This window comes from Pristiophorus japonicus, chromosome 15, assembly GCF_044704955.1.
Source record: "Pristiophorus japonicus isolate sPriJap1 chromosome 15, sPriJap1.hap1, whole genome shotgun sequence".
In the NCBI taxonomy this organism is placed as follows: domain Eukaryota; kingdom Metazoa; phylum Chordata; class Chondrichthyes; family Pristiophoridae; genus Pristiophorus; species Pristiophorus japonicus.
The window spans coordinates 155,213,653-155,240,818 of NC_091991.1; the positions used below are offsets into that span (position 1 = coordinate 155,213,653).

Genomic DNA, 27,166 nt, shown 5'->3' on the forward strand with positions numbered 1-27,166 from the left:
GGCGGTTCCAGTTGCACATCCCTGTGAAACTTCAGGGTGTGGCTTATCCTCCAAGGGGACCAACCAGAAACAAACAAAAGGCTCAAGTTTCAGACCCCCACTAGAACGGCGCTCATCTGAGAGGCCCGCTTAATTTGTAGAACAGAAATTGCACCGAGTTCTTACCTCGTGATTCTCCGATATTTGTAGGCCCGTTTCCGGCGCGGTGCAGCAGGTAATGTTGGGGGCGGAGCTACAGCCCTGTGCCAAAAACAGTGCCGGCAGCTGCACATGTGCGCAATAGCACCTGTCCCTCCAAGCGCAACCAGTCTCCGGGCGATGACCCCATCCCTGGTCGAAGGGACATCGCCCCTATCCCGGGCCGAGTGGCCTGACAGCCCTTACCTCTTCCACGGCGGCCCGCCCGATATCTCCTGGGGGCAGGCCCCGCCCGAACTCGGCAGCGATGCCCGTCTGCCCAGCATCCTCGGCGTCCTTGACGGTGGCGGGGCCCGCCCGAAGTCCTGGGCAATGGTCTGGCATCTCCTGGGGGCGGGCCACGCTTGAAGTCCTCGGCGGCGGGGCCTGCCCGCCCGGCATCTCCTGGGTGGGGGAAGGCGGTGCCGCCGTCCCAGCAGACTGTTGGAGGGCTCCAGGTGCTGCAGTCGGTGAGTAGGAACTTAATTTTTTTATTTATTGATTTAAAAAAAAACAATTTTTTTTGATTGATTTATTTATCATTTATTATTGATAATGGCTCTTTGTTTGTAAAAGTGAAGTGTTTAATGCTTGTAAAATCCCCTAACTTCCCTCCCCCCATCTCACGTTCCCTGCGCCTAATTTATAAAGTGTAGGCAAGGTTTTTCTGAGCGTACAAAACTCTACACTTACTCTATTCTAAGTTAGTTTGGAGTAAGTTTTCGCTGCCTAAACTTGCAAAACAGGTGTAAGTGGCTGGTAACGCCCCCTTTTGAAAAAAAAACTTCTTAAAACGAAACTATTCTAACTCACTAGAATTGGAGCAAACTAAATGCTGAGAATTGCAATTTCTAAGATACTCCATTCTAAACTAGTTGCTCCATAAAATAGGAGCAACTTGAGCCCAAAGGTTGGAGCATGTTGCCCATTTTGGCAGTACAAATAAACCCATCCATTAGTAAACCAATTAGTTGTTAGAGCAATCTGGCAACTTTTCAACTGCTAGCCTACAAGCTACCAGGTTTATTGACTTCAGTTTCACAACTTACTTTGGTAGAATTTAATCTCATGACCTCAGGGTTGATAGTCCAGTACCATAGCACTAGGGTTTTATAACCTATAAGGTGCTATACATGTGTAAATGCATCTATATATTGCTGGGTTTCTGGATACTGAACATTACACATTTTATTTGACTGTTAGCAGCTTGCTATGCTGATACCTAAAGCAGGAGTATCCAAGTTTATTGTCTTAGTAGGCTACTTAGGTGCATACTTTGGAGCTTTAGGGACCACATCTGAATTTAAATCCATGTTTCCATTAATTTGCTGATAACATATTTGGTTAAGATTTATCCACGAGTGGGGCAGCATTGCTAAGAACAGCCCTTTCGAAACATCTGAGCTCACAAAATTGAAACAAGATAAACCAAAAATACAAGAACAAATAGAACGGAGTTGTGTGTGTGCTTCAAGCGTTGGATTGGCAGAGCCTGAGGGTGTCAGATTTTGACACCAGCTGACATGTATCTTGCACTTCACTGCATTTCGACTCTGATGGGGAAGGGAGGAATGAGGTGTCACAACCGCAAGGGGATACGGATGCAAGGTTCTCCTGTACTGCACCCATTTTATTTCATAGTGTCTTAAGAAGTTTGTTCCAAAATTAATTTTTGAGATTCTTGGGTCAATATTGATAGGCCACCAAAAATTTGTTATTGCCCTCTGTATTTATAAGGATATACTTTGCTCATAATCAAATGAGTTCTGTGCTAAACCTTCCAAATGAAATATTTTGATTTTGTTGTGGCACAAATGAGATTCTTGTCATTTTCTAGGCCATGGAACAGCTTGAAAGTTTTATTGTTGATTGTGACAGAAGAACGGAAATTGCTAAGAAACGTTTGGCAGAAACGCAAGAAGAAATCAGTACTGAAGTAGCTGCTAAGGTATGTTCACCTCCACTTGAATGAGAATGTCTTTGTTCTGTTCATCTGTATCAAAATTTGATATTTAAGTCAGTATGGATACTGGATCGTGCTGTGGATTAGTCTTTTCATCACTAGTATCTGAGCTTCAATCCTGCCAGACTACTGGAATATAAATCACCTTCGTTGTGAAACGAGTTCTAGCAGCTTTAACCCAGTACTCAATGGGTATGGGTTCACAGTGCGAAATTGGGCCAATTATTTTTACTCAGAGGCTGAAGATAGAATATGGATGGAATAGTTGTACTTCACAGGTTGAGAGCATTATTTTGCTTCCAACCAGGATGCTATGGTGATGGTTTTTCTCCTGTCTACCGCTCTCTCAACGTTTTAAAGCTGCTGCTTACTGGTCGCCAGTTGCCAGTCTGACTCTGTTTAGGTGATCAGTACTCCAGCCTGAAACAGGCAGGGGCAATATATAAATCAGGCAAATTTCAAGCCCCACTCTGCCAAAAAGACCACCTGTGGCTTCTCCTGGCCCCAGAAAAATTATTCAACCTGCTACTGGATGCTCAGTACCTCCCCCCTCAGTTTTTTTTTTAACATCTGGCTCAGCTCGGCAGCTTGGCGATTCCATTCAAATGAGTCTTGGCTATGAGTGGTTCTGGTCTCTCACCAGAGCCAATAAGTGGGTTGTGCATGGCTTCACCCACTGAATATGCATTCTATGAATATCAACTCCTATTTGTCTGAAAGTGTTCTAATTCTAAACATTAACATTCCTTACCTTGGTAAACACAAAATGAAGATCATTAATGCAAAACAGTTTTTTAAAAATTTGTGCTCAAGATGAAATGTTCCAAGTCTCTGAGAAAAACACTAAATTAGCCTATTTCTCCACAAAAAGTAGCTTTAACGTAAAATGCAACTTATTCTTTCTCCTATCTAACTTTCAGTTAAAGGCGGCCATATTTTATGTGTACTTGGTAATTTTATCATACTGTTAAGGATACTGTTCATGTGTTAGTTGAAATGCTGCACTCTTTTGAACCTACATATTATTTTGGCGTAATTCATACAAATTATTTGAAAATTAATAATTCTTCATTCTGTTAATGAAAGGCAGTGCAACAAAGGTTCACTAGATTGATTCCTGGTGTAGGAGGGTTGTCGTTTGAGGAGAGATCGAGTAGAATGGGCTTATATTCTCTGGAGTTTAGAAGAATGAGAACTGATCTCATTGGAACGTATAAAATTCTTCGAGGGCTTGACAGGATAGATGCTGAGAGGTTATTTCCCCTGACTGGAGAGTCTAGAACTAGTGGGTCATAGTCTCAGGATAAGGGATTGGCCATTTAGGATTGTGATGAGAAATTTCTTCAGTCAGAGGGTTGTGAATCTTTGGAATTTTCTACCCTAGAGGGCTTGTAGATGCTTAGTTGTTGAGTATATACAAGAATGCGATTTATATTTTTGGATACCAAGGAAATTGAGGAATATGGGGAAAGTGGAGTTGAAGTAGAAAATCAGCTATGGTCTTATTGAATGGCTTGAAGGGCCGAATAGAAACCTAGAAACATTGAAAATAGGTTCAGGAGTAGGCCCTTCGAGCCTGCACCACCATTCAATAAGATCATGGTTGATCATTCCCTCAGTACCCCTTTCCTGCTTTCTCTCCATACCCCTTGATCCCTTTAGCTGTAAGGGCCATATCTAATTTCCTCTTGAACTGGCATCAACAACTCTCTGCGGCAGGGAATTCCACAGGTTAACAACTCTCTGAGTGAAGAAGTTTCTCTTCATCTCAGTCCTAAATGGCCTACCCCTTATCCTAAGACTCTGTCCCCTGGTTCTGGACTTTCCCAACATCGGGAACATTCTTCCCGCATCTAACCTTTCCAGTCCGGTCAGAATCCTATACATTTTTATGAGATCCCCTCGCATCCTGCTAACTCCAATGCATAAAGGCCCAGTTGATCCAGTCTCTCCTCATTTCACTCCAGCCATCCCTGGAATCAGTCTGGTGAACCTTCGCTGCACTCCCTCAATAGCAAGAACGTCCTTCCTCAGATTAGGAGACTAAAACTGAACACAGTATTCCAGGTGAGGTCTTACCAAGGCTCTGTACAACTGCAGCAAGACCTCCCTGCTCCTATACTCAAATCCCCTAGCTATGAAGGCCAACATACCATTTGCCGCCTTCACCGCCAGCTGTACCTGCAAGCCAACTTTCAATGACTGATGAACCATGACACCCAGGTCTCGTTGCACCTCCCCTTTTCCTAATCTGCCGCCATTCAGATAATATTCTGCCTTCGTGTTTTTGCCCCCAAAATGGATAACCTCACATTTATCCACATTATACTGCATCTGCCATGCATTTGCCCACTCACCTAACCTGTCCAATTCACCCTGCAGCCTCTTAGCGTCCTCCTCATGGCTCACACCGCCACCCAGTTTAGTGTCATCTGCAAACTTGGGGATATTACACTCAATTCCTTCATCTAAATCATTAATGTATATTGTAAAGAGTTGGGGTCCCAACACTGAGCCCTGTGGCACTCCACTGGTTACTGCCTGCCATTCTGAAAAGGACCCGTTTATCCTGACTCTCTGAAAGTCCAAATGCACCACATCCTCTGGTTCTCCCTTGTCCATTCTGCTAGTTACATCCTCAAAAAATTCCAGAAGATTCATCAAGCATGATTTCCCTTTCAAAAATCCATGCTGACTTGGACTGATCCTGTCACTGCTTTCCAAATGCGCTGCTATTTCATCCTTAATGATTAATTCCAACATTTTCCCCACTATTGATGTCAGGCTAACCGGTCTATAATTTCCAGTTTGCTCTCTTCCCTCCTTTTTTAAAAAGTGGTGTTACATTAGCTACCCTCCAGTCCATGGGAACTGATCCAGAGTCGATAGTGTTGGAAAATGATCACCAATGCATCCACTATTTCTCGGGCACTTCCTTAAGTACTCTGGAATGCAGACTATCAGGCCCCGGGGATTTATCGGCCTTCAATCCCATCAATTTCCCGTCTAATAAGGATATCCTTCAGTTGTTCTTTCTCACTAGACCCTCGGTCCCCTAGTACATACGGAAGGTTATTTGTGTCTTCCTTCGTGAAGACCGAACCAAAGTATTTGTTCAATTGGTCTGCCATTTCTTTGTTCCCCATTATAAATTCACCTGAATCTGACTGCAAGGGACGTACGTTTGTCTTCACTAATCTTTTTCTCTACACATCTATAGAAGCTTTTGCAGTCAGTTTTTATGTTCCCGGCAAGCTTCCTCTCGTACTCTTATTTTCCCCCTCTTAATTAAACCCTTAGTCCTCCTCTGTTGAATTCTAAATTTCTCCCAGTCCTCAAGTTTGCTGCTTTTTCTGGCCAATTTATATGCCTCTTCCTTGGATTTAACACTATCCTTAATTTCCCTTGTTAGCAACGGTTGAGCCACCGTCCCCATTTTATTTTTACTTCAGACAGGGATGTACAATTGTTGAAGTTCATCCATGTGATCTTTAAATGTTTGCCATTGCCTAACCACTGTCAACCCTTTAAGTATCATTTGCCAGTCTATTCTAGCCAATTCATGCCTCATACCGTCGAAGTTACCTTTCCTTAAGTTCAGGACCCTAGTTTCTGAATTAACTGTGTCACTCTCCATCTTAATAAAGAATTCTACCATATTATAGTCACTCTTCCCCAAGGGGCCTTGCATAACAAGATTGCTAATTAGTCCCTTCTCATTACACATCACCCAGTCTAGGATGGCCAGCTCGCTAGTTGGTTCCTCGACACATTGGTCTAGAAAACCATCCCTAATACACTCCAGGAAATCCTCCTCCACCGCATTGCTACCACTTTGGTTAGCCCAATCAATATGTAGATTAAAGTCGCCCATGATAACTGCTGTACCTTTATTGCACACACCCCTTATTTCTTGTTTGATGCTGTCCCCAACCTCACTGCTACTGTTTGATGGTCTGTACACAACTCCCACTAGCGTTTTCTGCCCTTTGGTATTCCGCAGCTCCACCCATACCGATTCCACATCATCCAGGCTAATGTCCCTCCTTACTATTGCATTAATTTCCTCTTTAACCAGAAGGGCCACCCCACCTCCTTTTCCTTTCTGTCTATCCTTCCTAAATGTTGAATACCCCTGGATGTTGAGTTCCCACTATTGGTCACCCTGAGCTATGTCTCCGTGATGCCAATTACACCATATCCATTAACTACTATCTGCGCAGTTAATTCATCTACCTTATTCCGAATACTCCTCGCATTGAGGCACAGAGCTTTCAGGCTTGCCTTTTTAACACACTTTGCCCCTTTAGAATTTTGCTGTAATGTGCCCTTTTTGTTTTTTGCCTTGGGTTTCTCTGCCCTCCACTTTTACTATTCTCCTTTCTATTGTTTGTTTCTGCCTCCATTTTATTTCCCTCTGTCTCCCTGCATAGGTTCCCATCCCCCTGCCATATTAGTTTAACTCCTCCCCAACAGCACTAGCAAACACTCCCCCAGGACATTGGTTCCAGTCCTGCCCAGGTGCAGACCGTCTGGTTTGTAGTGGTCCCACCTCCCCCAGAACCGGTTCCAATGTCCCAGGAATTTGAATCCCTCCTTGCTGCACCACTCCTCAAGCCACGTATTCATCTGAGCTATCCTGCGATTCCTACTCTGACTAGCACGTGGCACTGGTAACAATCCTGAGATTGCTACTTTTGAGGTCCTACTTTTTAATTTAGCTCCTAGCTCCCTAAATTTGTCTCGTAGGACTTCCCACATAGTACAGGAGGAGCATAACACGTGTCCGAGCTCTCCTGCCATGACTTAACCCCTAGATTAACTTAATTTGGCAACAACAATGCTAAAAGGTTACTTACTAATAAAGAAAAAGAAAAACTACTCCTGATTCTATTTATTATGTTATGGATAGTATAACAAAATAATTGATGTGATAGCTAGGACGATGTTTCACGACGAACACATTTATATAAGTATGTGATCTTTATCTGTTTCTAATCTGTGCATATGGGTAAAATATATACAAAACTTAAATGTAAAATATGTGAATTTAAAGCAACATATGCTGCTGAATTCATTGACTTAAAATCAATGCTGCTTGGTTTGCATTGGCTCTGAAAACTAAAGGAAGTAGCAGCAGAGTAGAATCATGTTTAATTTTGGGGGGTTTCTGACTGAATTATACCATAGATCTAAACCACAATCTACTTTATTTCATTTTTAAGAATTCAAATTCAACGTTTTGATGAATCTTGTCTTAAACCAATGATTGATAACCAAAGATCATACTTAATTAATTTCTAACTAATTCATAAAAGGTGTGCAAAATATGCTGCATTGCCCCCTGTTGCATAAGATGATTTATCTATCATTGGTGCAATAGCCTGAAAAGTCTACAGTTTTAAGATTTTGTATTCTTTTTACAGGCAGAAAAAGTGCATGAGCTGAATGAAGAAATAGGAAAGCTTTTGGCTAAAGCTGAACAACTTGGAGCTGAAGGAAATGTAGAAGAATCTCAAAAGATCATGCAGGAAGTAGAAAGAGTGCGCACAAAAAAAAGGGAGGCCGAGGTATGTACTGTATTGCAATTATTTTTTTTAAAAATCAGCCAATGGTTAGCTGAGAGTTAGTTACACATGTACTTGTAATGGATATTGGGCATCTGTGCTCTCACACTTGCCTTTCCTGGTGGTCTGCACTTGTTTGCCTGAATCCACACTATCACATGCTTATACTCCCCATGATTAGATTTTTCTTCGGTCTTCACTGGTTGTTATAATACTTGTTTTTTTATATACCCAATGGCCCAGAATTTGTGGTCCTGATGACCGCATACGCCATCGTAAGCCTTCAGAAAGGCCCCTTGACAGATTACCGAACCGACGAGATGCAGAGTTGCTATTTGCTGAACTACTGCCCATGTAACTCTTATGGCTGGAAAAAGCAGGCATAGGGCCTGCTTTCACTAGAATAAGGGTTATTATCAATCTTAAATACATTTTTAAAATAAAAATGATTCACCAACACACAAAATTAGTTTATGCAAACTTTGGCCCGGATTAAAATATTTGAAATTATTTAACCAAAAATTAAATTGTTATTGTATTTGCTGCCATAAAGGAACTTTTAATTGAATATGAAAATTAGAACATTTATATTTATTACAGTTGTCTAAATTATTTAATTATTTAGGGATTCCAGTAGGGTTTATAGGGGATTCCATTTGGAAATGGGATTCTCCTTTCTTCTTGGAGGATCTGCCCCACGTGATCCCAGGGACGCTTCCGAACCGCCTGTGGCCCTGGGATCCATGGGCCTTTACGCAGGCCCGAGACCAGACCTCTCCGTAGCTGTGGAGCCAGGAGGTAAGTTTGGAAATTATTTCACAAGTCGGAGACGACCTCAAATTCAGGATCAATGAGTTACTACTGCATAGGCAAGCAGGGCAGCCATTTTATGGCAGCAGTATCCTACAAACATTAATGAGATGAATGACTAGTTTATCTATTTTTTTATGGTCTTGGTTGTTGGAAGAGTGAGTTTAAATGCTGGATACCAGGAAAACTCCCTGCTCTTCTTGGAATAATGCTTTGGGATTTTTAATATCCACTCTGAGATGGCTGACTTAACATCGTATCTGAAGGTACTCTGTCTTGCACTGGAGTGCCCACCTCTGGCATGAGGTTTGCATAGATACTTGTAAAAGCCAATACTGGAGATTCACCATTAGAAACCCAGTAAGCGTGGGCAGCAGTTAACTATGAAAATAAATTGCGTGAAATTTGCTACTGATACTTACAAATCTTAAGAAAAATGCTTGAAATTCAGCATAAGTTATGGAAGGGGTAATTTGGGAGAAATGGGCAGGGAGAAGAATCCACAGAAAGATTTGAATCTGACGCGAAAAGTACTCCGTTGCTGATTTGTTGATGTTGTATTGGCCTGATGTGATTATTTCAAGGTTGCTTACTGCTTTATGACTTAAACTATAAACATACAAGTGATTAAATTTTAATTGCATAAATTGAACATGAGCAAAGTACAAAGTGTCCATTTTACAGATTGCCAATCCTATGGGAACACCAATACCCTATTTATTTTTAATGGTTTTCACTTCGAGAGAACTTGCATTTATATAGTGCCTGATCATACAATTCACATACTGCACTTCAGAGTAATTAATTGTGAGGGTAGATGTGCTTTTTATTAGAAGAAAACCTGGAAAAAAAATCATTTGATACAAAAGCTCACAGTAGAATTTACTTTATAAGACAAGTAAACGTTTGTAAGAAAAATGTTCCAAGCGATTGAATGCGTGAGGTTTCTTGCAAAAAGAGATTTTTTTTTGATTTTGCTCCTTCCAAAATTCCTGTCCATGCCCATGTGTTTTATTTCATGAGCTGCATACTAGATAATATTTCTTGCATCATAGACCAAAGTATCCCAAGTGGAAGTGGGATATTTCTTGGGAATAAGATTTAGTGCGGCTTCCTAAAATTTTCCTTCACTTCATGTCTTGTTTTGTACAGGATGAATATAGGAATTCAATGCCAGCTTCTAGCTTCCAGCAACAGAAATTGCGTGTCTGTGAAATTTGTTCTGCATACCTGGGTCTTCATGACAATGATCGTCGGCTTGCTGATCACTTTGGGGGAAAACTGCACTTAGGTTTCATACAAATCCGAGAGAAATTAGACCACCTAAAGGTAATTTTAAAATTATTTGTGCTGGAAATAGTTAGAATGTAGAATTGTATTTTGGGGGATACAGGTGTTTGCAAAGCACCTTTTTTTTCCAATATCCAACCAGGTATATATTTTAGTCAAATTTAATTAATGTAGTCAGAAATCATTTAATTTGATGCTTTCTGGGGAGAAAATTTCACTGTCATTTTAATTTCAAATTGTTACGGCACATTTATTTATAGATGCATTTAATAATTGCCAACCAAGATAAATGTTTTTGGATTCTCATTTATTCCTCCATTTGCAATTCTAGAAAATTGTCGCAGAGAAACAAGAAAAGAGAAATCAAGAGCGTTTAAGGAGGCGAGAAGAAAGGGAAAAAGAAGAGCGGATGAAAAGGAAGTAAGCAAATTTGCATATGTAGCACTAAATTCAGAAATGTGAATCCTGAGTGATCAAAACTGATGTGATAGAAATTGAACAGAGAAACATTTTAAATGCTCTTGACCTTGCTCCATTGCAAAACATGTGTTGTGGAAGAAAAAATTGATTCCTTCTTATTTGTACATCGTGATTATTAATTGTAATCTGAAATGCAATTTTGAAGCAACTGAAATACAAAAAATTGATTTGTTTGTTATCAACCGTGTTTCTATAAAAACCTATTAAATAATATTTTGCAGGTCCAGATCACGTAGCAGGGATCGCAAGAGGTATGTTTATTGTGCAGCAAAATGGCATTAAAAGAAAAGAAATACTTGCATTTATATAGCGCCTTTCACAACCACTGGACGTCTCAAAGCGCTTTACAGCCAATGAAGTACTTTTGGAGTGTAGTCACTGTTGTAATGTGGGAAATATTGATTTCTTTATGCAATTAATGTGGATTTTTTGGAAGAGGAAAAGGGGTCAGCTTATTTGAAGAATTTACAGTACTCTAAACTATACTTTTGCCCTCCTCCACAGGTCTTAAGACATTCATTTATAATTAAAGACTGTGATAGAAAGTGGGTTTCAATTTGCCTACAGTTTAGTTATGTTGAAAAGTGTAAGCTTTTATATGATGTTTGCACTTTTGAGAGTTGATTTTTAAAATGAGATGGACTTATTTTCCAATAATATTTATACAAAAAATAGTGACACAAAATGCTTTTTCAAAGAATTTTGTCTGCCATTTTCATCTTAACTGAAATCTATCATGTCCAAGGTAAGAATGATATATTTTATGATAACATGATCACATTTACTTATTGAATTGTTTTTTCATGTGGAGATTTAAGCTTTTTGATTTGAAACTTCAGCCTGTTGCAAAACCCTGGGGTTCGACCAGATATTTTTATCTCTTAGAAATTACATCTATTAAATGAGTGTGTGCTATTTGCAGAATTTTCCAGCATGCTATCTGTGCATGCAGTCACTTGTCTGAAATGTTTTAATTTCAGACAAGTGATGAATTGATATAAATATATTAAGAATTTACTTTTCTGTTGTGATTTCCTCACCGACCACTGCTTGTGAAAGTCAATGTGTGTGAACAATGACTGCTATTGTCGTGGCTTCCTGGTTTTCTTTTTTGACCATCGGCAAACAGATTGACTTAAAAATCCTTTCTCTTGTATTTTGTTTTTTTTTAATTTCGCTTCCGAACCATTTTGAGGCTTAATATATAATTTGGAAACTGCATAAATTATTAACTTTTTTGATTATTAATAGAAACTCACTCATTGTGCATTAAATGTATATCAGAAAGTTGGATGCCCTCCCCCAGCTTATTATATTGCATCTATTAACTTTAAGAAGGGAAAAGTGATGGTAGGGATATCTTTAAGAGCACAAAAGGTTTGAGGACAGATTGGGGGAAGAGCCTGACATGAAGAGGAGGACTAGGCAGGTAGTGCAGGAGTCCCCTGAGTCCATCTCACTCTCCAACCGATATTCTCTTCTGAGTACTGGTGGGGGCGACGGTGTCTCTGGGGAATGCAGCCAGAGCCAAGACCAAGGCACCACGGGTGACTCAGCTGCGCGGGGGGAAAGGAAGAATAATGGAAGAGCTATAGTGGTGGGGGATTCAGTAGTCAGCGGAGCCACACAGACGTTTCTGCGGTCGCAGTCGTGACTCCAGGATGGTATGTTGCCTCCCTGATGCCAGGGTCAAGGATGTCACTGAGCAGCTGCAGGGAATTCTGGGGGGAGAGGGTGAACAGCCAGAGGTCGTGGTTCATATCTGGACCAATGACATAGATAGAAAGAGGGATGAGGTCCTGCAGGCAGAGTTTAGGGAGCTAGGAGAAAGATTAAAAAGCAGGACCTCAAAGCTAGTAACCTCCAAATTACGCCTGGTGCCACGAGTTAGTGAGTACAGAATAGGAGGATAGAGCAGACGTGGCTGGAGAGATGGTGCAGGCGGGAGGGCTTTAGATTCCTGAGGCATTGGGACCGTTTCTGGGGGAGGTGGGACCTGTACAAGCCGGACGGGTTGTACCTCAACAGGACCAATATCCTCACGGTGGGGGGGGGGGGGGGGTTGCTGGTGCTGCCGGGGAGGGTTTAAACTAGCTTGGCAGGGGGGTAGGAACATAGAAACATAGAAAATAGGTGCAGGAGTAGTCCATTCGGCCCTTCGAGCCTGCACCACCATTCAATATGATCATGGCTGATCATGCAACTTCAGTAGCCCATTCCTGCTTTCTCTCCATACCCCTTGATCCCTTTAGCCGTAAGGGCCACATCTAACTCCCTTTTGAATATATCTAACGAACTGGCCTCAACAACTTTCTGTGGTAGAGAATTCCACAGGTTCACAATTCTCTGAGTGAAGAAGTTTCTCCTCATCTCGGTCCTAAATAGCTTACCTCTTATCTTTAGACTGTGACCCCTGGTTCTGGACTTCCCCCAACAACGGGAACATTCTTCCTGCATCTAACCTGTCCAATTCCGTCAAAATTTTATGTTTCTATGAGATCACCTCTCATTCTTCTAAATTCCATTGAATATAAGCCTAGTTAATCCAGTCTTTCTTCATGTGTCAGTCCTGCCATCCCGGAAATCAGTCTGGTGAACCTTCGCTGCACTCCCTCAATAGCAAGAATGTCCTTCCTCAGATTAGGGGACCAAAACTGTACACAATATTCAAGGTGTGGCCTCACCAAGGCCCTGTACAACTGCAGTAAGACCTCCCTGCTCCTATACTTAAATCTTCTCGCTATGAAGACCAACATGCCATTTGCCGCCATCACCGCCTGCTGTCCCTGCATGCCAACTTTCAATGACTGATGTACCATGACACCCAAGTCTCGTTGCACCTCCCTTTTTCCTAATCTATCACCATTCAAATAATATTCTGCCTCCCTGTTTTTGCCACCAAAGTGGATAACCTCACATTTATCCACATTATTCTGCATCTGCCATGCATTTGCCCACTCACCTAACCTGTCCAAGTCACCCAGCAGCCTCTTGGCATCCTCCTCACAGCTCACACTGCCACCCAATTTAATGCCATCTGCAAACTTGGAGATATTACATTCAATTCCTTCGTCTAAATCATTAATGTATATTGTAAATAGCTGGGAGCCCAGCACTGAACCTTGCGGTACCCCACTAGTCACTGCCTGCCATTCTGAAAAGGACCCATTTATTCCTACTCTTTGCTTCCTGTCTGCCAACGAGTTCTCTATCCACGTCAATACATTACCCCCAATACCATGTGCTTTAATTTTGCATACTAATCCTTTGTGTGGGACCTTGTCAAAAGCCCTTTGAAAGTCCAAATACACCACATCCACTGGTTCTCCCTTGTCCACTCTGCTCATTACATCCTCAAAAATTCTAGAAGATTTGTCAAGCACGATTTCCCTTTCATAAATCCATGCTGACTTGGACCGATCCCGTTACTGCTTTCCAAATGTGCTGCTATTTCATCTTTAATAATTGATTCCAACATTTTCCCTACTGCTGTCAGGCTAACCGGTCTATAATTCCCTGTTTTCTCTCTCCCTCCTTTTTTAAAAAGTGGTGTTACATTTGCTATCCTCCAATCCATAGGAACTGATCCAGAGTCTATAGAATGCTGGAAAATGACCACCAATGCATCCACTATTTCTCGGGCCACTTGCTTATGTACTCTGGGATGCAGACTATCAGGCCCTGGGGATTTATCGGCCTTCAATCCCATCAATTTCCCTAACACAATTTCCTAACTAATAAGGATTTCCTTCAGTTCTTCCTTCTCACTAGACCCTCGGTCCCTAGTATTTCCGGAAGGTTATTTGTGTCTTCCTCACTGAAGACAGAACCAAAGTATTTGTTCAGTTGGTCTGCCATTTCTTTGTTCCCTATTATAAATTCACCTGATTCTGACTGCAAGGCACCTACATTTGTCTTCACTAATTGATTTCTCTTCATGTACCTATAGAAGCTTTTGCAGTCAGTTTTTATGTTCCCTGCAAGCTTACTCTTGTACTCTATTTTCCCCCTCCTAATTAAACCCTTTGTCCTCCTCTGCTGAATTCTAAATTTCTCCTAGTCCTCAGGTTTGTTGCTTTTTCTGGCCAATTTATATGCCTCTTCCTTGGATTTAACACTATCCCTAATTTCCCTTGTTAGCCACGGTTGAGCCACCTTCCCCGTTTTATTTTTATGCCAGACAGGAATGTACAATTGTTGAAGTTCATCCATGTGATCGTTAAATGTCTGCCATTGCCTATCCACCATCAACCCTTTAAGTATCATTTGCCAGTCTATCCTAGCTATTTCATATCTCATACCATCGAAGTTATCTTTCTTTAAGTTCAGGACCCTAGCCTCTGAATTAACTGTGTTACTCTCCATCTTAATGAAGAATTCTACCACATTATGGTCACTCTTCCCCCAAGGGGCCTCGCACAACAAGATTGCCAATTAATCCTCTCTCATTACACAACACCCAGCCTAGGATGGCCTGCTCTCTAGTTTGTTCCTCGACATATTGGTCTAGAAAACCATTCCTAATACACTCCAGGAAACCCTCCTCCACTCTATTGCTACCAGTTTGGTTAGCCCAATCTATATGTAGAATAAAGCCACCAATGATAACTGCTGTACCTTTATGGCATACATCCCTAATTTGAACCTGAGAATGGATTCAGTAGGGAGGGGAGTAAAGCTGGAATTAGAAAGCAAAAATGTAGAAAGTGAGTTTGAAGGACAGAGGAAACCAGCAGGAAAAAAGGGTAAAACAAACAAATTTAAAAGCTTTGTCTAAATGCATGTAGCATTCGTAACAAAATAGATGAGTTGACATCACACATAGCTACGAATGGGTATGAACTGATAGCCATTACAGAGACGTGGTTGCAAGGTGACCAGGACTGCGAACTAAATATTCAGGGGTATTTGACAATTCCGAAGGACAGTCGGAAAGGAAAAGGAGGTGGGGTAGCACTGTTAATAAAGGATGCGATCAGTGCATTAGGTAGAAACGATACTGGCTCAGAGGATCAAGATGTTGAATCAGTTTGGCTAGCCCAATCTATGTAGATTGAAGTCGCCCATGATAATTGCTGTACTTTTATTGCATGCATCCCTAATTTGAACCTAGTGATGAGGAATAATAAAGGGAAAAAGTCACTGGTGGACGTAGTGTATGGGCCCCCTAAAAGTAGCTGCACTGTTGGATGGAGTTTAAATCAAGAAATAATGGAGGCTTGTAATAAAGGAACAGCAATAATCATGGGTAATTTTAATTTTAACCTTCATTTTGATTGGACAAAGCAAATTGGTCAGGGTAGCCTTGAGGAGGAATTCATAGTGTATCTGGGATAGTTTCCTTGAACAGTACATTGTGGAACCAACCAGGGAGCAGGATATTTTAGATCTAGTACTGTGTAATGAGACAGGATTAATAAATGATCTCGTAGTAAAAGATCCTCTTGGAATGAGTGACCATAATATGGTTGAATTTCAAATTCAGTTGGAGGGTGAGAAAGTTGGTTCTCAAGCCAGGGTCCTAAGCTTAAATAAAGGAGACTACAAAGGTATGAAGGCAGAGTTGACTAAAGTGGACGGGAAAATAGACTAAAGAATGGGATGGTTGATGAGCAGTGGCAGATATTTCATAACCCGCTACAAAAATATATCCCAATGAGAAGGAAAGACTGCGAGAAGGGATAACCATCCGTGGCTAACTAAGAAAATAAGGAAGGGTGTCAAATTGAAAACAAGGGCATACAATGTGGCCAAGACTAATAGGAGGCCAGAGGATTGGGAATTTTTTTTAAAGCCAGCAGAGAATGACTAAAAAAAATGATTGAGAGGGAAGATAGATTATGAAAGTAAACTAGCACGAAATATAAAAACAAATATTAAGAGTTTCCACAGGTACATAAGAAGGAAAAGATTGGCTAAAGCAAACTTTGCCCCCCCTGGACGATGAGAACGGGGAATTAATAATGGAAAACAGGGAAATGGCAGAGATGTTGAACAAATATGTAGTCTTCACGGTAGAAGACACTAAAAACATCCCAATGGTGGATAATCAAGGGGCTATAGGTAGGGAGGAACTTAATACAATCACTATCACTAATGAAGTAGTACTAGGTAAAATAATGGGACTAAAGGCGGACAAGTCCCCTGGACCTGATGCCTTGCATCCGAGGGTCTTAAAAGAAGTGGCTGCATAGATAGTGGATGCATTGGTTGTAATCTACCAACATTCCCTGGATTCTGGGGCGGTCCCAGCAGATTGGAAAACCGCAAATGTAACACCCCTATTTAAAAAAGGGGGCAGACAAAAAGCAGGAAACTATAGTCCAGTTAGCCTAACATCTGTGGTTGGGAAAATGCTGGAGTCCATTATTAAGGAAGCAGTAGCGGGACATTTGGAAAAGCATGATTCAATCAAGCAGAGTCAGCACGGTTTTATGAAGGAGAAATCATGTTTGACAAATTTGCTGGAGTTCTTTGAGGATGTATCAAGCAGGGTGGATAAGGGGGAACCAGTGAATGTGTGGTGTATTTGGATTTCCAGAAGGCATTCGATAAGGTGCCCCATGAGAGGTTACTGCACAAGATAAAAACTCACTGGGTTGGGGGTAATATATTAGCATAGATAGAGGATTGGCTAACTAACAGAAAACAGAGAGTCGGGATAAATGGGTCATTTTCCGGTTGGCAAACATTAACTAGTGAGGTCGCAGGGATCGGTGCTGGGTCCACAACTATTTACAATCTATATTAATGAATTGGATGAAGGAACTGAGTGTAATGTAGTCAAATTTGCTGCTGATACAAAGATGGGTGGGGAAACAAATTATGAGGAGGACACAAAAAATCTGCAAAGGGATATAGGGCCCAAATTTTCCCATGAGTTGCACCATTTTTTTTGGTGTCACTTGATTTTTCTGGTGTATCTTTTTATGGCTATTTAATTTGCGCCAGTGTAAGTGAGTTAGTTAGGTTTTTTGTTAGGTCAGTTTTTTTTCAAAAGATGGGAGTTCCCAGCCCCTTACACCATTTATGCCAATTTGGCCAGAAAAAAGTTGTACTAAACTAACTTAGGGCAGCGTATGTGTTCACTTTTTTCCGCACAGAAAGATCTTACTTACAGTTAAGGAATCAATGCAAGTAACTACATTTAAAGCACCACCAAGCACCAAACAAAGTAGAAAAAGTAATAAGCAATTAATTTACAAATAAAATAGAAGGAACCCTGCACCTAAAGCACCAAAATCAATCAGTAAATAACAAATAAAAAATAGAACTCCTACCTTAGGGAACGCAACGGGCTGCCGATGAGGGAGCCTATTCGGCCAGGGCTAAGGACGGCGTGCTTTGGCCCCTCCCACACAGTATTTTTTGTATTTCATGCACAAGGACCCCCAGGTTCCTCTGTACTGCAGCACTTTCCTCCATTTAAATTATGATTTGCTTTTCTATTTTTTCTGCCAAACTGGATAACCTCACATGCAGCGTGCGTTTGCCGAAATGGCCTGCCAGGAGCTACTGCACATGCACACAGACTCTTAACGCGCATGTGCAAAGGTCCTGGTACTGTTTTCAGCACCGGGACCTAGCTCCGCCCCCCCTCTTCATTGTACACCACGCCAGCTCCACATATGGCCCGAGAATCGGCCATGATCGCAGGGAGTTTTTTCGACCCTGCTTCTGAGGTAAAAAGTCGGTGGGGGCCTCAGAGGTGCGCGGAAAAAAAAATGGAGGGCCAAATTTGGGCCCATTGATAGGCGAAGTGAGTGGGAAAAAATTTGGCAGATGGAGTATAATGTGGTAAAACATGAGGTTATCCACTTTGGCAGAAAAAATAGAAAAGCAAATCATCATTTAAATGGAGGAAAGTGCTGCAATACAGAGGGACCTGGGGGTCCTTGTGCATGAAATACAAAAAGTTAGTATGCAGGTACAGCAAGTAATCAGGAAAGCAAATGGAATGTTAGCCTTTATTGCAAGGGGGATAGAGTATAAAAGCAGCAAAGTCCTACAACTGTACAGGGTATTGGTGAGGCCACACCTGGAGTTATGCGTACTGTTTTGGTCTCCGTATTTAAGGAAGGATTCCGGAGATGAGGGGGTTGAGTAGGTTGGGTCTATACTCATTGGAGTTCAGAAGAATGAGAGGTGATCTTATTGAAACTTATAAGATAATAAGGGGGCTCGACAAGGTGGATGCAGAGAGGATATTTCCACTCATAGGGAAAACTAAAACTAAAGGGCATAGTCTTAGAATAACGGGCCGCCCATTTAAAACTCAGATGAGGAGAAATGTCATCTCTGACGGTTGTAAATCTATGGAATTCTCTGCCCAGAGAGCTGTGGAGGCTGGGTCATTGAATATATTTAAGGCAGAGATAAACAGATTTTTGAGCGATAAAGGAATAAAGGGTTATGGGGAGCGGGCAGGAAAGTGGAGCTGAGTCCATGATCAGATCAGCCATGATCTTATTGAATGGTGGAGCAGGCTCGAGGGGCTAAATGGCCTACTCCTGCTCCTATTTCTTATGTTATGTTCTTACAAGGGTAGGGTCTTGATGGTTCCAAATGGGCTGCCAGCAGTTTGGGCCTGATGTTTCTTGAGCCACTCTCCCACAAGTCCTTGCTACCCCATATACTATAAGATCGCAACTCCCAATACTGCCGAGCTCTTTCCCCATCCCCAATACTCCAAAGCGCACTCCACTGTTCTGCTTGACCGAAAACACACCCTTCACTCCCACATTTCAAGAAGCCCTCTTAGTGCTCAAACCACCAAGTTGTATTCTGCGTACTCCTTGATCCCAGACCTTGAGACCTTTCCCTTATGCCTCCAGATCGCAGGATCGCTGTTTCAGGTTCTGACCAATCATTCCTAGAATTTCTCACTCCAGTATTCCTGGATTCCTCCCTCGCCCAGGGCTGCCACCATTGCTGTTATGTCAATGCCCTTGGTAATAATACTTGACATATACTACTATTTATAAAACTCCCAACTCACTGAGCAAAGGAATGGGATATCTGCTAGTCAGTTTTTAAATTAAAGTGAACCTTGATTTTCTTGATACAAGTTAAAGGTAACATGATAGCAACCATGAATGTTCAATAGCCCAGACAGATTGTGTTGGGACTTGTAAATTACAGTAATAAAGTTTCTAAAATTTGATAACTGGAGATTTTATTCACAATCGGATTCAGCTACTGATAACAGATACTGATGAGACTCTTCAAGTAGCAGTTGGCTTGATAGAACATGCCTACTGACTGGTCTGTCAGCTGTAAAATTGTTTCAACATTCTTGTGGTTGATAAGTGTTTGCTTCGGCAGAACTGAGACAAAATAATCTTCTTAGTAATATCAATAATGTCTCCATTTGCAATAATAATAATCTTGTGTGTGCAATATTCACAAGCCTTTCTTGCGGTGAGGATTGTGGGGTTGCCTTTTGGAGCATAGCTCCAACCTACCCCAATGAGTCATTGGGCAAGTGGAGGCTGTGCCTCCCAAGACTTGTCCACTATCCTCGAGGCTGCAGGGATTCCGTATGTTAGGCGTTTTCATGTCCCTGGCCCTTGTGGAGGGTGAGACCAGACATATCATCCCACCAATCTTCAGAAGCCCATGGGATTAAAGGGATAGTATCTGCGTGGATACAAATTAGGCTAAGGGACAGAAAGCAGAGAATAGTGGTGAACAATTGTTTTTCAGATTGGAAGGAAGTATACAGTGATGTCCTCCAAGGGTCGGTGTTACATAGAAACATTGAAAATAGGTACAGGAGTGGATCATTCGGCCCTTCGAGCCTGCACCACCATTCAATAAGATCATGGCTGATTATTCACCTCAGAACCCCTTTCCTGCTTTCTCTCCATACCCCTTGATCCCTTTAGCCGTAAGGGCCATATCTAACTCCCTCTTGAATATAGCCAATGAACTGGTATCAGCAACTCTCTGCGGTAGGGAATTCCACAAGTTAACAACTCTCTCAGTGAAGAAGTTTCTCCTCATCTCAGTCCTAAATGGCTTACCCCTTATCCTTGGACTATGTCCCCTGGTTCTGGACTTCCCCAACATCGGGAACATTCTTCCTGCATCTAACCTGTCCAGTCCCGTCAGAATTTTATATGTTTCTATGAGAGCTCCTCTCATCCTTCTAAACTCCAATGAATACAGGCCCAGTCGATCCAGTCTCTCCTCATATGTCAGCCCTGCCATCCTGGGAATCGGTCTGGTGAACCTTCGCTGCACTCCCTCAATAGCAAGAACGTCCTTCCTCAGATTAGGAGACCAAAACTGAACACAATATTCCAGGTGAGGCCTCACCAAGGCCCTGTACAACTGCAGTAAGACCTCCCTGCTCCTATACTCAAATCCCCTAGCTATGAAGGCCAACATGCCATTTGCCTTCTTCACCGCATGCTGTACCTGCATGCCAACTTTCAATGGCTGATGTACCATGACACCAAGGTCTCGTTGCACCTCCCCTTTTCCTAATCTGCCGCCATTCAGATATTCTGCCTTTGTGTGTTTGCCACCAAAGTGGATAACCTCACATTTATCCACATTATACTGCATCTGCCATGCGTTTGCCCACTCACCTAACCTGTCCAAGTCACCCTGCAGCTTCTTAGCGTCCTCCTCACAGCTCACACCGCCACCCAGCTTAGTGTCATCTGCAAACTTGGAGATATTACACTCATTTCCTTCATCTAAATCATTAATGTATATTGTAAATAGCTGGGGTCCCAGCACTGAGCCTTGCCTCCACCCCTCCCGGCGGCCACTCTTCAGCATCCTAGAATGCACTCTTAGTGGCACAGACATCCACCAGTGAAATCCAAATAAAGGGATCTCACTCCTAACCTCACAAATTTTAGCAGGGTCGATAGCACAGGTTTCAGGAAGGTGCATCCCAAATAATCTGGTTAATAACATTGTTTTTGTTAATGAAGAGGAGGGTATTTAGTGTTTTTTCTTTCCTCACAAAATTTGTTTATATTTACAAAAATCAGACTAGCAGTATTAGATCAAATAAAAAGCCAAAAGCTGGTAATACCAGGCCTCGAAGTAAGAAACAGATTTACTAGTCATTTCATTGCATTGTTGCACTGAAATTTGAATCATAAAGCTGGCCTTCAAGCAGTAAGGCTTGATGTGCTGAATATTTCTTTGTTCGGCATCAAAGAAAGCACCAAACTCTTTCGGGTGAAAGCAACTGAGTTGATTCAAGGATCAGCTCTGAGACTCAAATGTACACCCTTCTAGTTGCAGGTTCAGTGGTTCTCCCACTTGAGCTATTTCACTTTATCTCAAGTGTTGCTAGAAATGTGTGTGTTTGTATCTCTCCATCCTATCTAGTTAACTGATAGTTGAAAATCTTTACAGATCAAGATCGCGCGATCACAGGCAAAAACGCTCCAGTTCGCCCACTCACGAGCGGCGTAAATCCAGGTCCAGATCCAGAGAACGAGAAAGGCGCCGAAGACACAGGTCCCGTTCACACAGCCGCAGCAGAGGACATTGTTGCAGTTCAAGAGACAAAAGCAGGGACCGGAGTTCAAAGCATAAGTAAGACTGGTGATATTTTTGAATAACTAAATTTCTGGCATATCATTCTAAATCATTATGATAGCAATTCTACTGTTGAGACTGCAGTGGGTTCTAACCCTTTTTATGACTGCGGGTGACCTGTACAGACAGGTACAGGTTTCATTGGGATTGATTTCTATTGTTGATATGGACATTGAGGTGTCTGTATACAGTGATCCTGAACACTGGTTATATTTGTAAAATGTTGGCAACATTGTTTATCTGATCTAAGTAACTGAAGACTGTCCAGTTAGATCATCTTTAATAATGTATGATGAATTGTATTTTTAACAGTTGGAGATTTGTAGTTCTTGCAATGCTTCAACTGTTCCAGTACATCATCCATACTCCAAGAATCGTAAAACAGTCTTTCAAATCAACTTCCTTTCCTCTGAGAAGGAAAAGATTATACTGATGGGCTTAATGCGTTGTCATACATATTTGAGTGTCCTTTTTTTAAAAAAAAAAATCTTGCGTGCAAGAAATGTAATTATTGATATTGGTCTAACCACAAGCACCCATATCTATAATGACTCTTTAATTGAAAAGGTTGTTGTGATTAAGAAATGTGCTTGTGATCTGCCACACTTCGCTTGTAAATCTCCAAACATTTCCTCATAGAATTAACCCTTTCTAAATGGCAGACTATTGATACTTGTGCAGTAATGCTTGATTGCAATAGGTGACTAGTAGTTTTTTTTTTATAAAAGGGACAAGCGAGTATTATTTAAAGCAGGCAAATGTTTTCATAAAATGATTAGATTGATCTAATTCAATTATCTCCACTTTATCAAAATGTTCAATACAAGTTGCCTTTCAGTCCACGATGAGCTTCACTTTACATTCCATTGAAAGGTATCTTATTTTTTGTAAGGCATTCGTTTACAATTCTTCCCATGTGTTGCATTGTAATCCCTAGAAGATGCTTAGGACGTATTAATTCCTATGTGCCATTTTGTAGGATTGCACACAGGTAGACAAAGCTTATTTAATTTTTTTTCAGGTCGATGGATGGGCGATAATGAAGTTAATTTGAGGGATTGGATGGAGAAGGAGGCACATAGGAAGGGAGTGTGGCAAGGACACAAATGCAAGAGGGAAGCAGGGAATGGGAAAAGGAAAGCAACAGGAGCATAGGAGAGCGTAAGGGGAAGGTAGTGGAAGGACGAGAAGGAGAAGAGAAATGAGAGTGGAGGGGGAAAGGGGAACGGGTGCAGAAGCAGAGAGGAAGGGGAAAGATGGTGGGAGAAGAGATGTGGGCTGAAAAGAGAGGGGAAAGGGTGTAGGTACAGAGGAATGGGTAATGTGTATAGAGGGAGAAAGATGTGTGGAGGGGAAACAGAAAAGTGGAGGTGGGGAGAACAGGAGGGAAGAAGCAAGGAGGGAGAGATAGGCGGGGGGACTGGGAGGGATTCAAAGTTATAATCACTGTTCCTGATGCAATTCAAACACTGAAGAGACTACTGTACAGCAATCAGACTCTGATATTTGTTATAAAAACAGAAAATGCTGGAAATACTCATCAATAACAAACTGCTCAAGGGATCAATATTTCATATCTATCAAGGTCCCAAGTAGTTCAAACATGAATAACACTTAACTAGATTGCTGTCCTAATTGGCATGTGATGCTTTACAATGTTTTCTTTATTTTGTTGGGGTTGAGGGGGGTGCGGGGGGGGGTCCTGATTTTCGAAATGTGATGGAGGGGAGAAAACTTCGATGGTGGGAAGGTGACTATTCCTGGTGATTGCTTTCAGTTTGTCACATAATGTTGGATTCACAGTGTGCGCACATTTTATAAACCCAGACCACTTGCTGTTTTTAATGTATAATAGATACTTATCCCCATGTTATTACACTAATATCCTGCATGGAGGTAAAACAAATTTTTTTAAAATTAAAATAATCTTAAACCTTCTCTTTCATCCTTGTTTCTCCCTATTCATTTCCTATATTTTATGTTCTATTATCGTCTAACCTTAATTTTACTTTCTTGGCCCCATCCATTCCAATATATTGTATCTTTTCTAACCCTTTCTTTCCTGAGGTGTAAGCCTAGATGGTGAATCTTAGCAGCTTGTTCAGCCATCTGCAGATGGAAGGGGAAGGCATCAAAGCCAAACCCAGATAATTTAACGTGTGCACTTTCAGCAAGGATTCCTCAATAATGATCAAAAAGGGAACCCTGGGTAACTTTTTAAATCTCTTTGTCCAGAAGTACCAAGACAATCGTATCTTCCCTGCTGGCTTGCATCAGGGTTGAAACTGAATTCTTCCTATGTAGCTCCATACTGCACCTGTCTGAGAGTTTGCCTTGTGGGCTGTTGTGAAAGCTGAAATACTGGAGGTTTGTATTAAATAAAAGTGTTGTTTTTCAAGGTCTTCAAGGGATCGATCTCCTAGGGAAAAATCAAGAGATAAGGATCGAAAGGAAAAGAATTCTTCAGAAAGGAAACATGAGAGTACAAATGGAAAGTCAGAATTAAATGCAGCAAGTCCAGAAGAAAGGGAGGCTGGTGAAATCTGAAGTATTGACTGAACCAAAATAGTTAAATGTAAAACTGTAAATCTAACAACATTCTTACAGCCCTCTTTGAATTTTCCCATGTTTATATGATTTCTGCCATTTAAAGCTTCATTTTGGCAGAGAAAATTTCAGATTTTGGTAGCTGTAGATATGCACTTGTTTTCCAGTAGTGTTGAGAGTTTTCTTCTGATGCAGTTTATTTATAAAAATTAAAATACGTGAGTACATATGTTTTTTTTAATAAAGATCTTTTGAACTAGCATGAAACAAAACAACTTTAAGCTTTTCTAAGTAAGTACCTGTCTAGTGAGTTAGCAGTTTGATCTCCACTCTCTAACAACAAAATAAATTCATGTCCGTCTAACGGGATGTGTGAACATTGTAACTGGGTATCTAGCTGCATAGGGGGTGGATTACATTGGGAGCTCTCCCACTTGTTTGCTGCAACTTCAGCAGAAGAATCGCAGAAACAACATTAATGGCATTTACCCCGTTTTTTTCAGGGTTTCATTGACTCTTCTGCAAAGTGCAAACGAGCAGGGCAAAAACCCTGTGAAATTTCACCCCCATAGCCGTTTTCCCTTCAAGCAATCTCTGATAATTTTGTGTGAAACTAACTTTTTCAATCTGAAATCTATTTGACATGTCATGGTTCTGGATATTAGTCTGAGCATGCAAGTTATGTTGCAACAAAGACTCCCGTGAATTTGAAGATAAATAGACAGTGAACTTGCTTTTGAGGTCCAGTTTGCATTATGAAAAATTCAGTTGATTTCTTAGTTGCATAATTCTTCAAAAAAGTAACTTTTCTGCATATAAAACTATAATTCGAAACTGCAAACCATCAATTTTTTTTTTGGTTGAGATCAGTAGTCATCATCAGAGTCTGCTGTTACACCACTATTTTGCATCGCTGTGAAGTAGTTTCTTATGAGTATTGCTACAAGAGTGGCAACACGTCAGGTTCTCAGTGTGCTGAAGTAGGGAGACCGTATCAATTGGGCTTCACACCAGGTATCATTTAACTCCAGCTTGGTTCAATGCCACATTTTGAAGTGCCCTCGTAGTTCATTGACACTTCATACATTTATTTAGATTAGTTTTATGATCAGCCGCACTCCTGCCCATACCTTCTAATGTTAAAAGTTAGCCAGTCAGGAGCATGACTCAGTGCAATCCACAGTAAAAGCAGCTTGCAGTCTAACTCGGGTCTGCTAGCTGTGCATAATCCACCACTAGTACTAGTTGGTAAATGTAATAAAATGGCAACTAAAGTTATATGTACCTCCAGGGTTTATTTTGGATATATAAAAAATGAAAGTTTCAACTAATCCAACAAAACATTATTCTGCTGTCCACAGTCCAGATTTTTAATTATAATGTCCTTTTTGTTGCATGTTCAGGATCAGGGGCAACAGCCATAGAATTCCTGTTACAGATTCTAGTATACTGTTTATGGTAGCATCTTTTTAAAAAAAAAAATGAAACATTTTGGGTTTTCTTCCCAGATTTTACTGGTGATTTTAGCAAAACTTATTGTGGTAAATAGCAGTTTTTAACACATTACAGACTCTGGTGTAAAAGAAAATCCTCACTTCTGTTAATTGACCTTTCTAGGTATGTGACTTTATTTTAAGTTTTACATTTAACAAGTTACACTGTAGAATTGATTTGTTTAGATGTCCAGTGGAAGTAAATTAAGAGATACTTGCTCTTACTGGATTGTGGGACTTTAGTTCATGCATCAATAAAACCTACATGCAATTCATTCTATTTTACATTTTTCAAAAGTTACGAGGAGGGTGAAATGAGTTTCTTTCCAGCAACTTGTCCTTTGTACCTATTAATAAAAACAATACTACCGAACATTCCAGTTGCTTTTTACAAACTATATGAAAACAATAAAGAAAACAAATAGTTGTTACGTATAATTTTTAAATATACAACCCCTTGATGGAAAAAGTGTTCTCTTCAATAAAGGGAAATGGTTAAATACACATTCTTTTCCTCAATATTACAAAGCTATACAAATAGTTTGAAAATGGTGTCTGAAAAAATTGGTCATTACATAGAAGTATGTTATACAAAAATAGCATAATGCTTATGATCACCAGAACACAAAGTGGGCATTGCTTTTAAATTGTTTCCGGGTGCAAAGCAGGAAACTTAATCCTTGTTTTTCTGTGCGTACCTGTTTTTTAAGATTTGATTCTGATATATAAAGTGCATCAATTCTCTTCTATTGCCTTTTTGGTTCAGTTTTTCCAATCCGAGCAATGAGACTGGTTCTTAACGGCTGATCTGAATCCTGACAGAACAAACGTTGACAGCCTTTCATTTCAGATTTGCCTGGAGTCTATTTGAGCATCAGTTGTAAATACTGTAAGTTGTAATTTAGGTCGCAGTTTAAAAAGAGTGTTTAGTGACATTAAAGCACTCGTACTAATTACCTAATGCAGAAATAAAGTTTTAAGTGTTGGCTGTGACTTCCCTTTGAATTCATATTCTTGGAAACTTATTGGATGACAAACTACATTGTATTATGATTTGTCCCTCCGATTACAGGATTTGGTATGGGAAGTGTCATGCTGGTACAGCATAGGATGTGTTGATGTCAAGGCAGATCATTGAAGTACAGACCCTAATCTTTAACAAGCTTATTCCATTAAATATCTGACAGTGGAATGCTTGACACTGGTGGATGGTGCAAAAAGAACTAAAAAATATTTTGTGCTCTGTGCTCACCTCGATCAACATGAAATGC

At 40.9% G+C, this 27,166-nt stretch overlaps 1 protein-coding gene across 5 annotated transcripts in view; it reads left to right on the forward strand.

Moving 5' to 3' along the window:
• The window catches only part of luc7l (LUC7-like (S. cerevisiae)), a 45,477-nt gene extending 18,589 nt beyond the window's left edge, over positions 1–26,888 (forward strand). For all 5 annotated transcript variants that reach the window (XM_070901153.1, XM_070901157.1, XM_070901155.1 and 2 more), the window contains 7 exons: positions 2,015–2,125; positions 7,567–7,710; positions 9,670–9,846; positions 10,139–10,227; positions 10,509–10,538; positions 21,670–21,852; positions 24,255–26,888. In XM_070901153.1, the coding sequence (XP_070757254.1) occupies positions 2,015–2,125; positions 7,567–7,710; positions 9,670–9,846; positions 10,139–10,227; positions 10,509–10,538; positions 21,670–21,852; positions 24,255–24,402 (882 nt within the window). In that variant the 3' untranslated portion in view covers positions 24,403–26,888. The remainder of the gene's footprint in view (positions 1–2,014; positions 2,126–7,566; positions 7,711–9,669; positions 9,847–10,138; positions 10,228–10,508; positions 10,539–21,669; positions 21,853–24,254) is intronic.
• Positions 26,889–27,166: the final 278 nt, after the last annotated feature.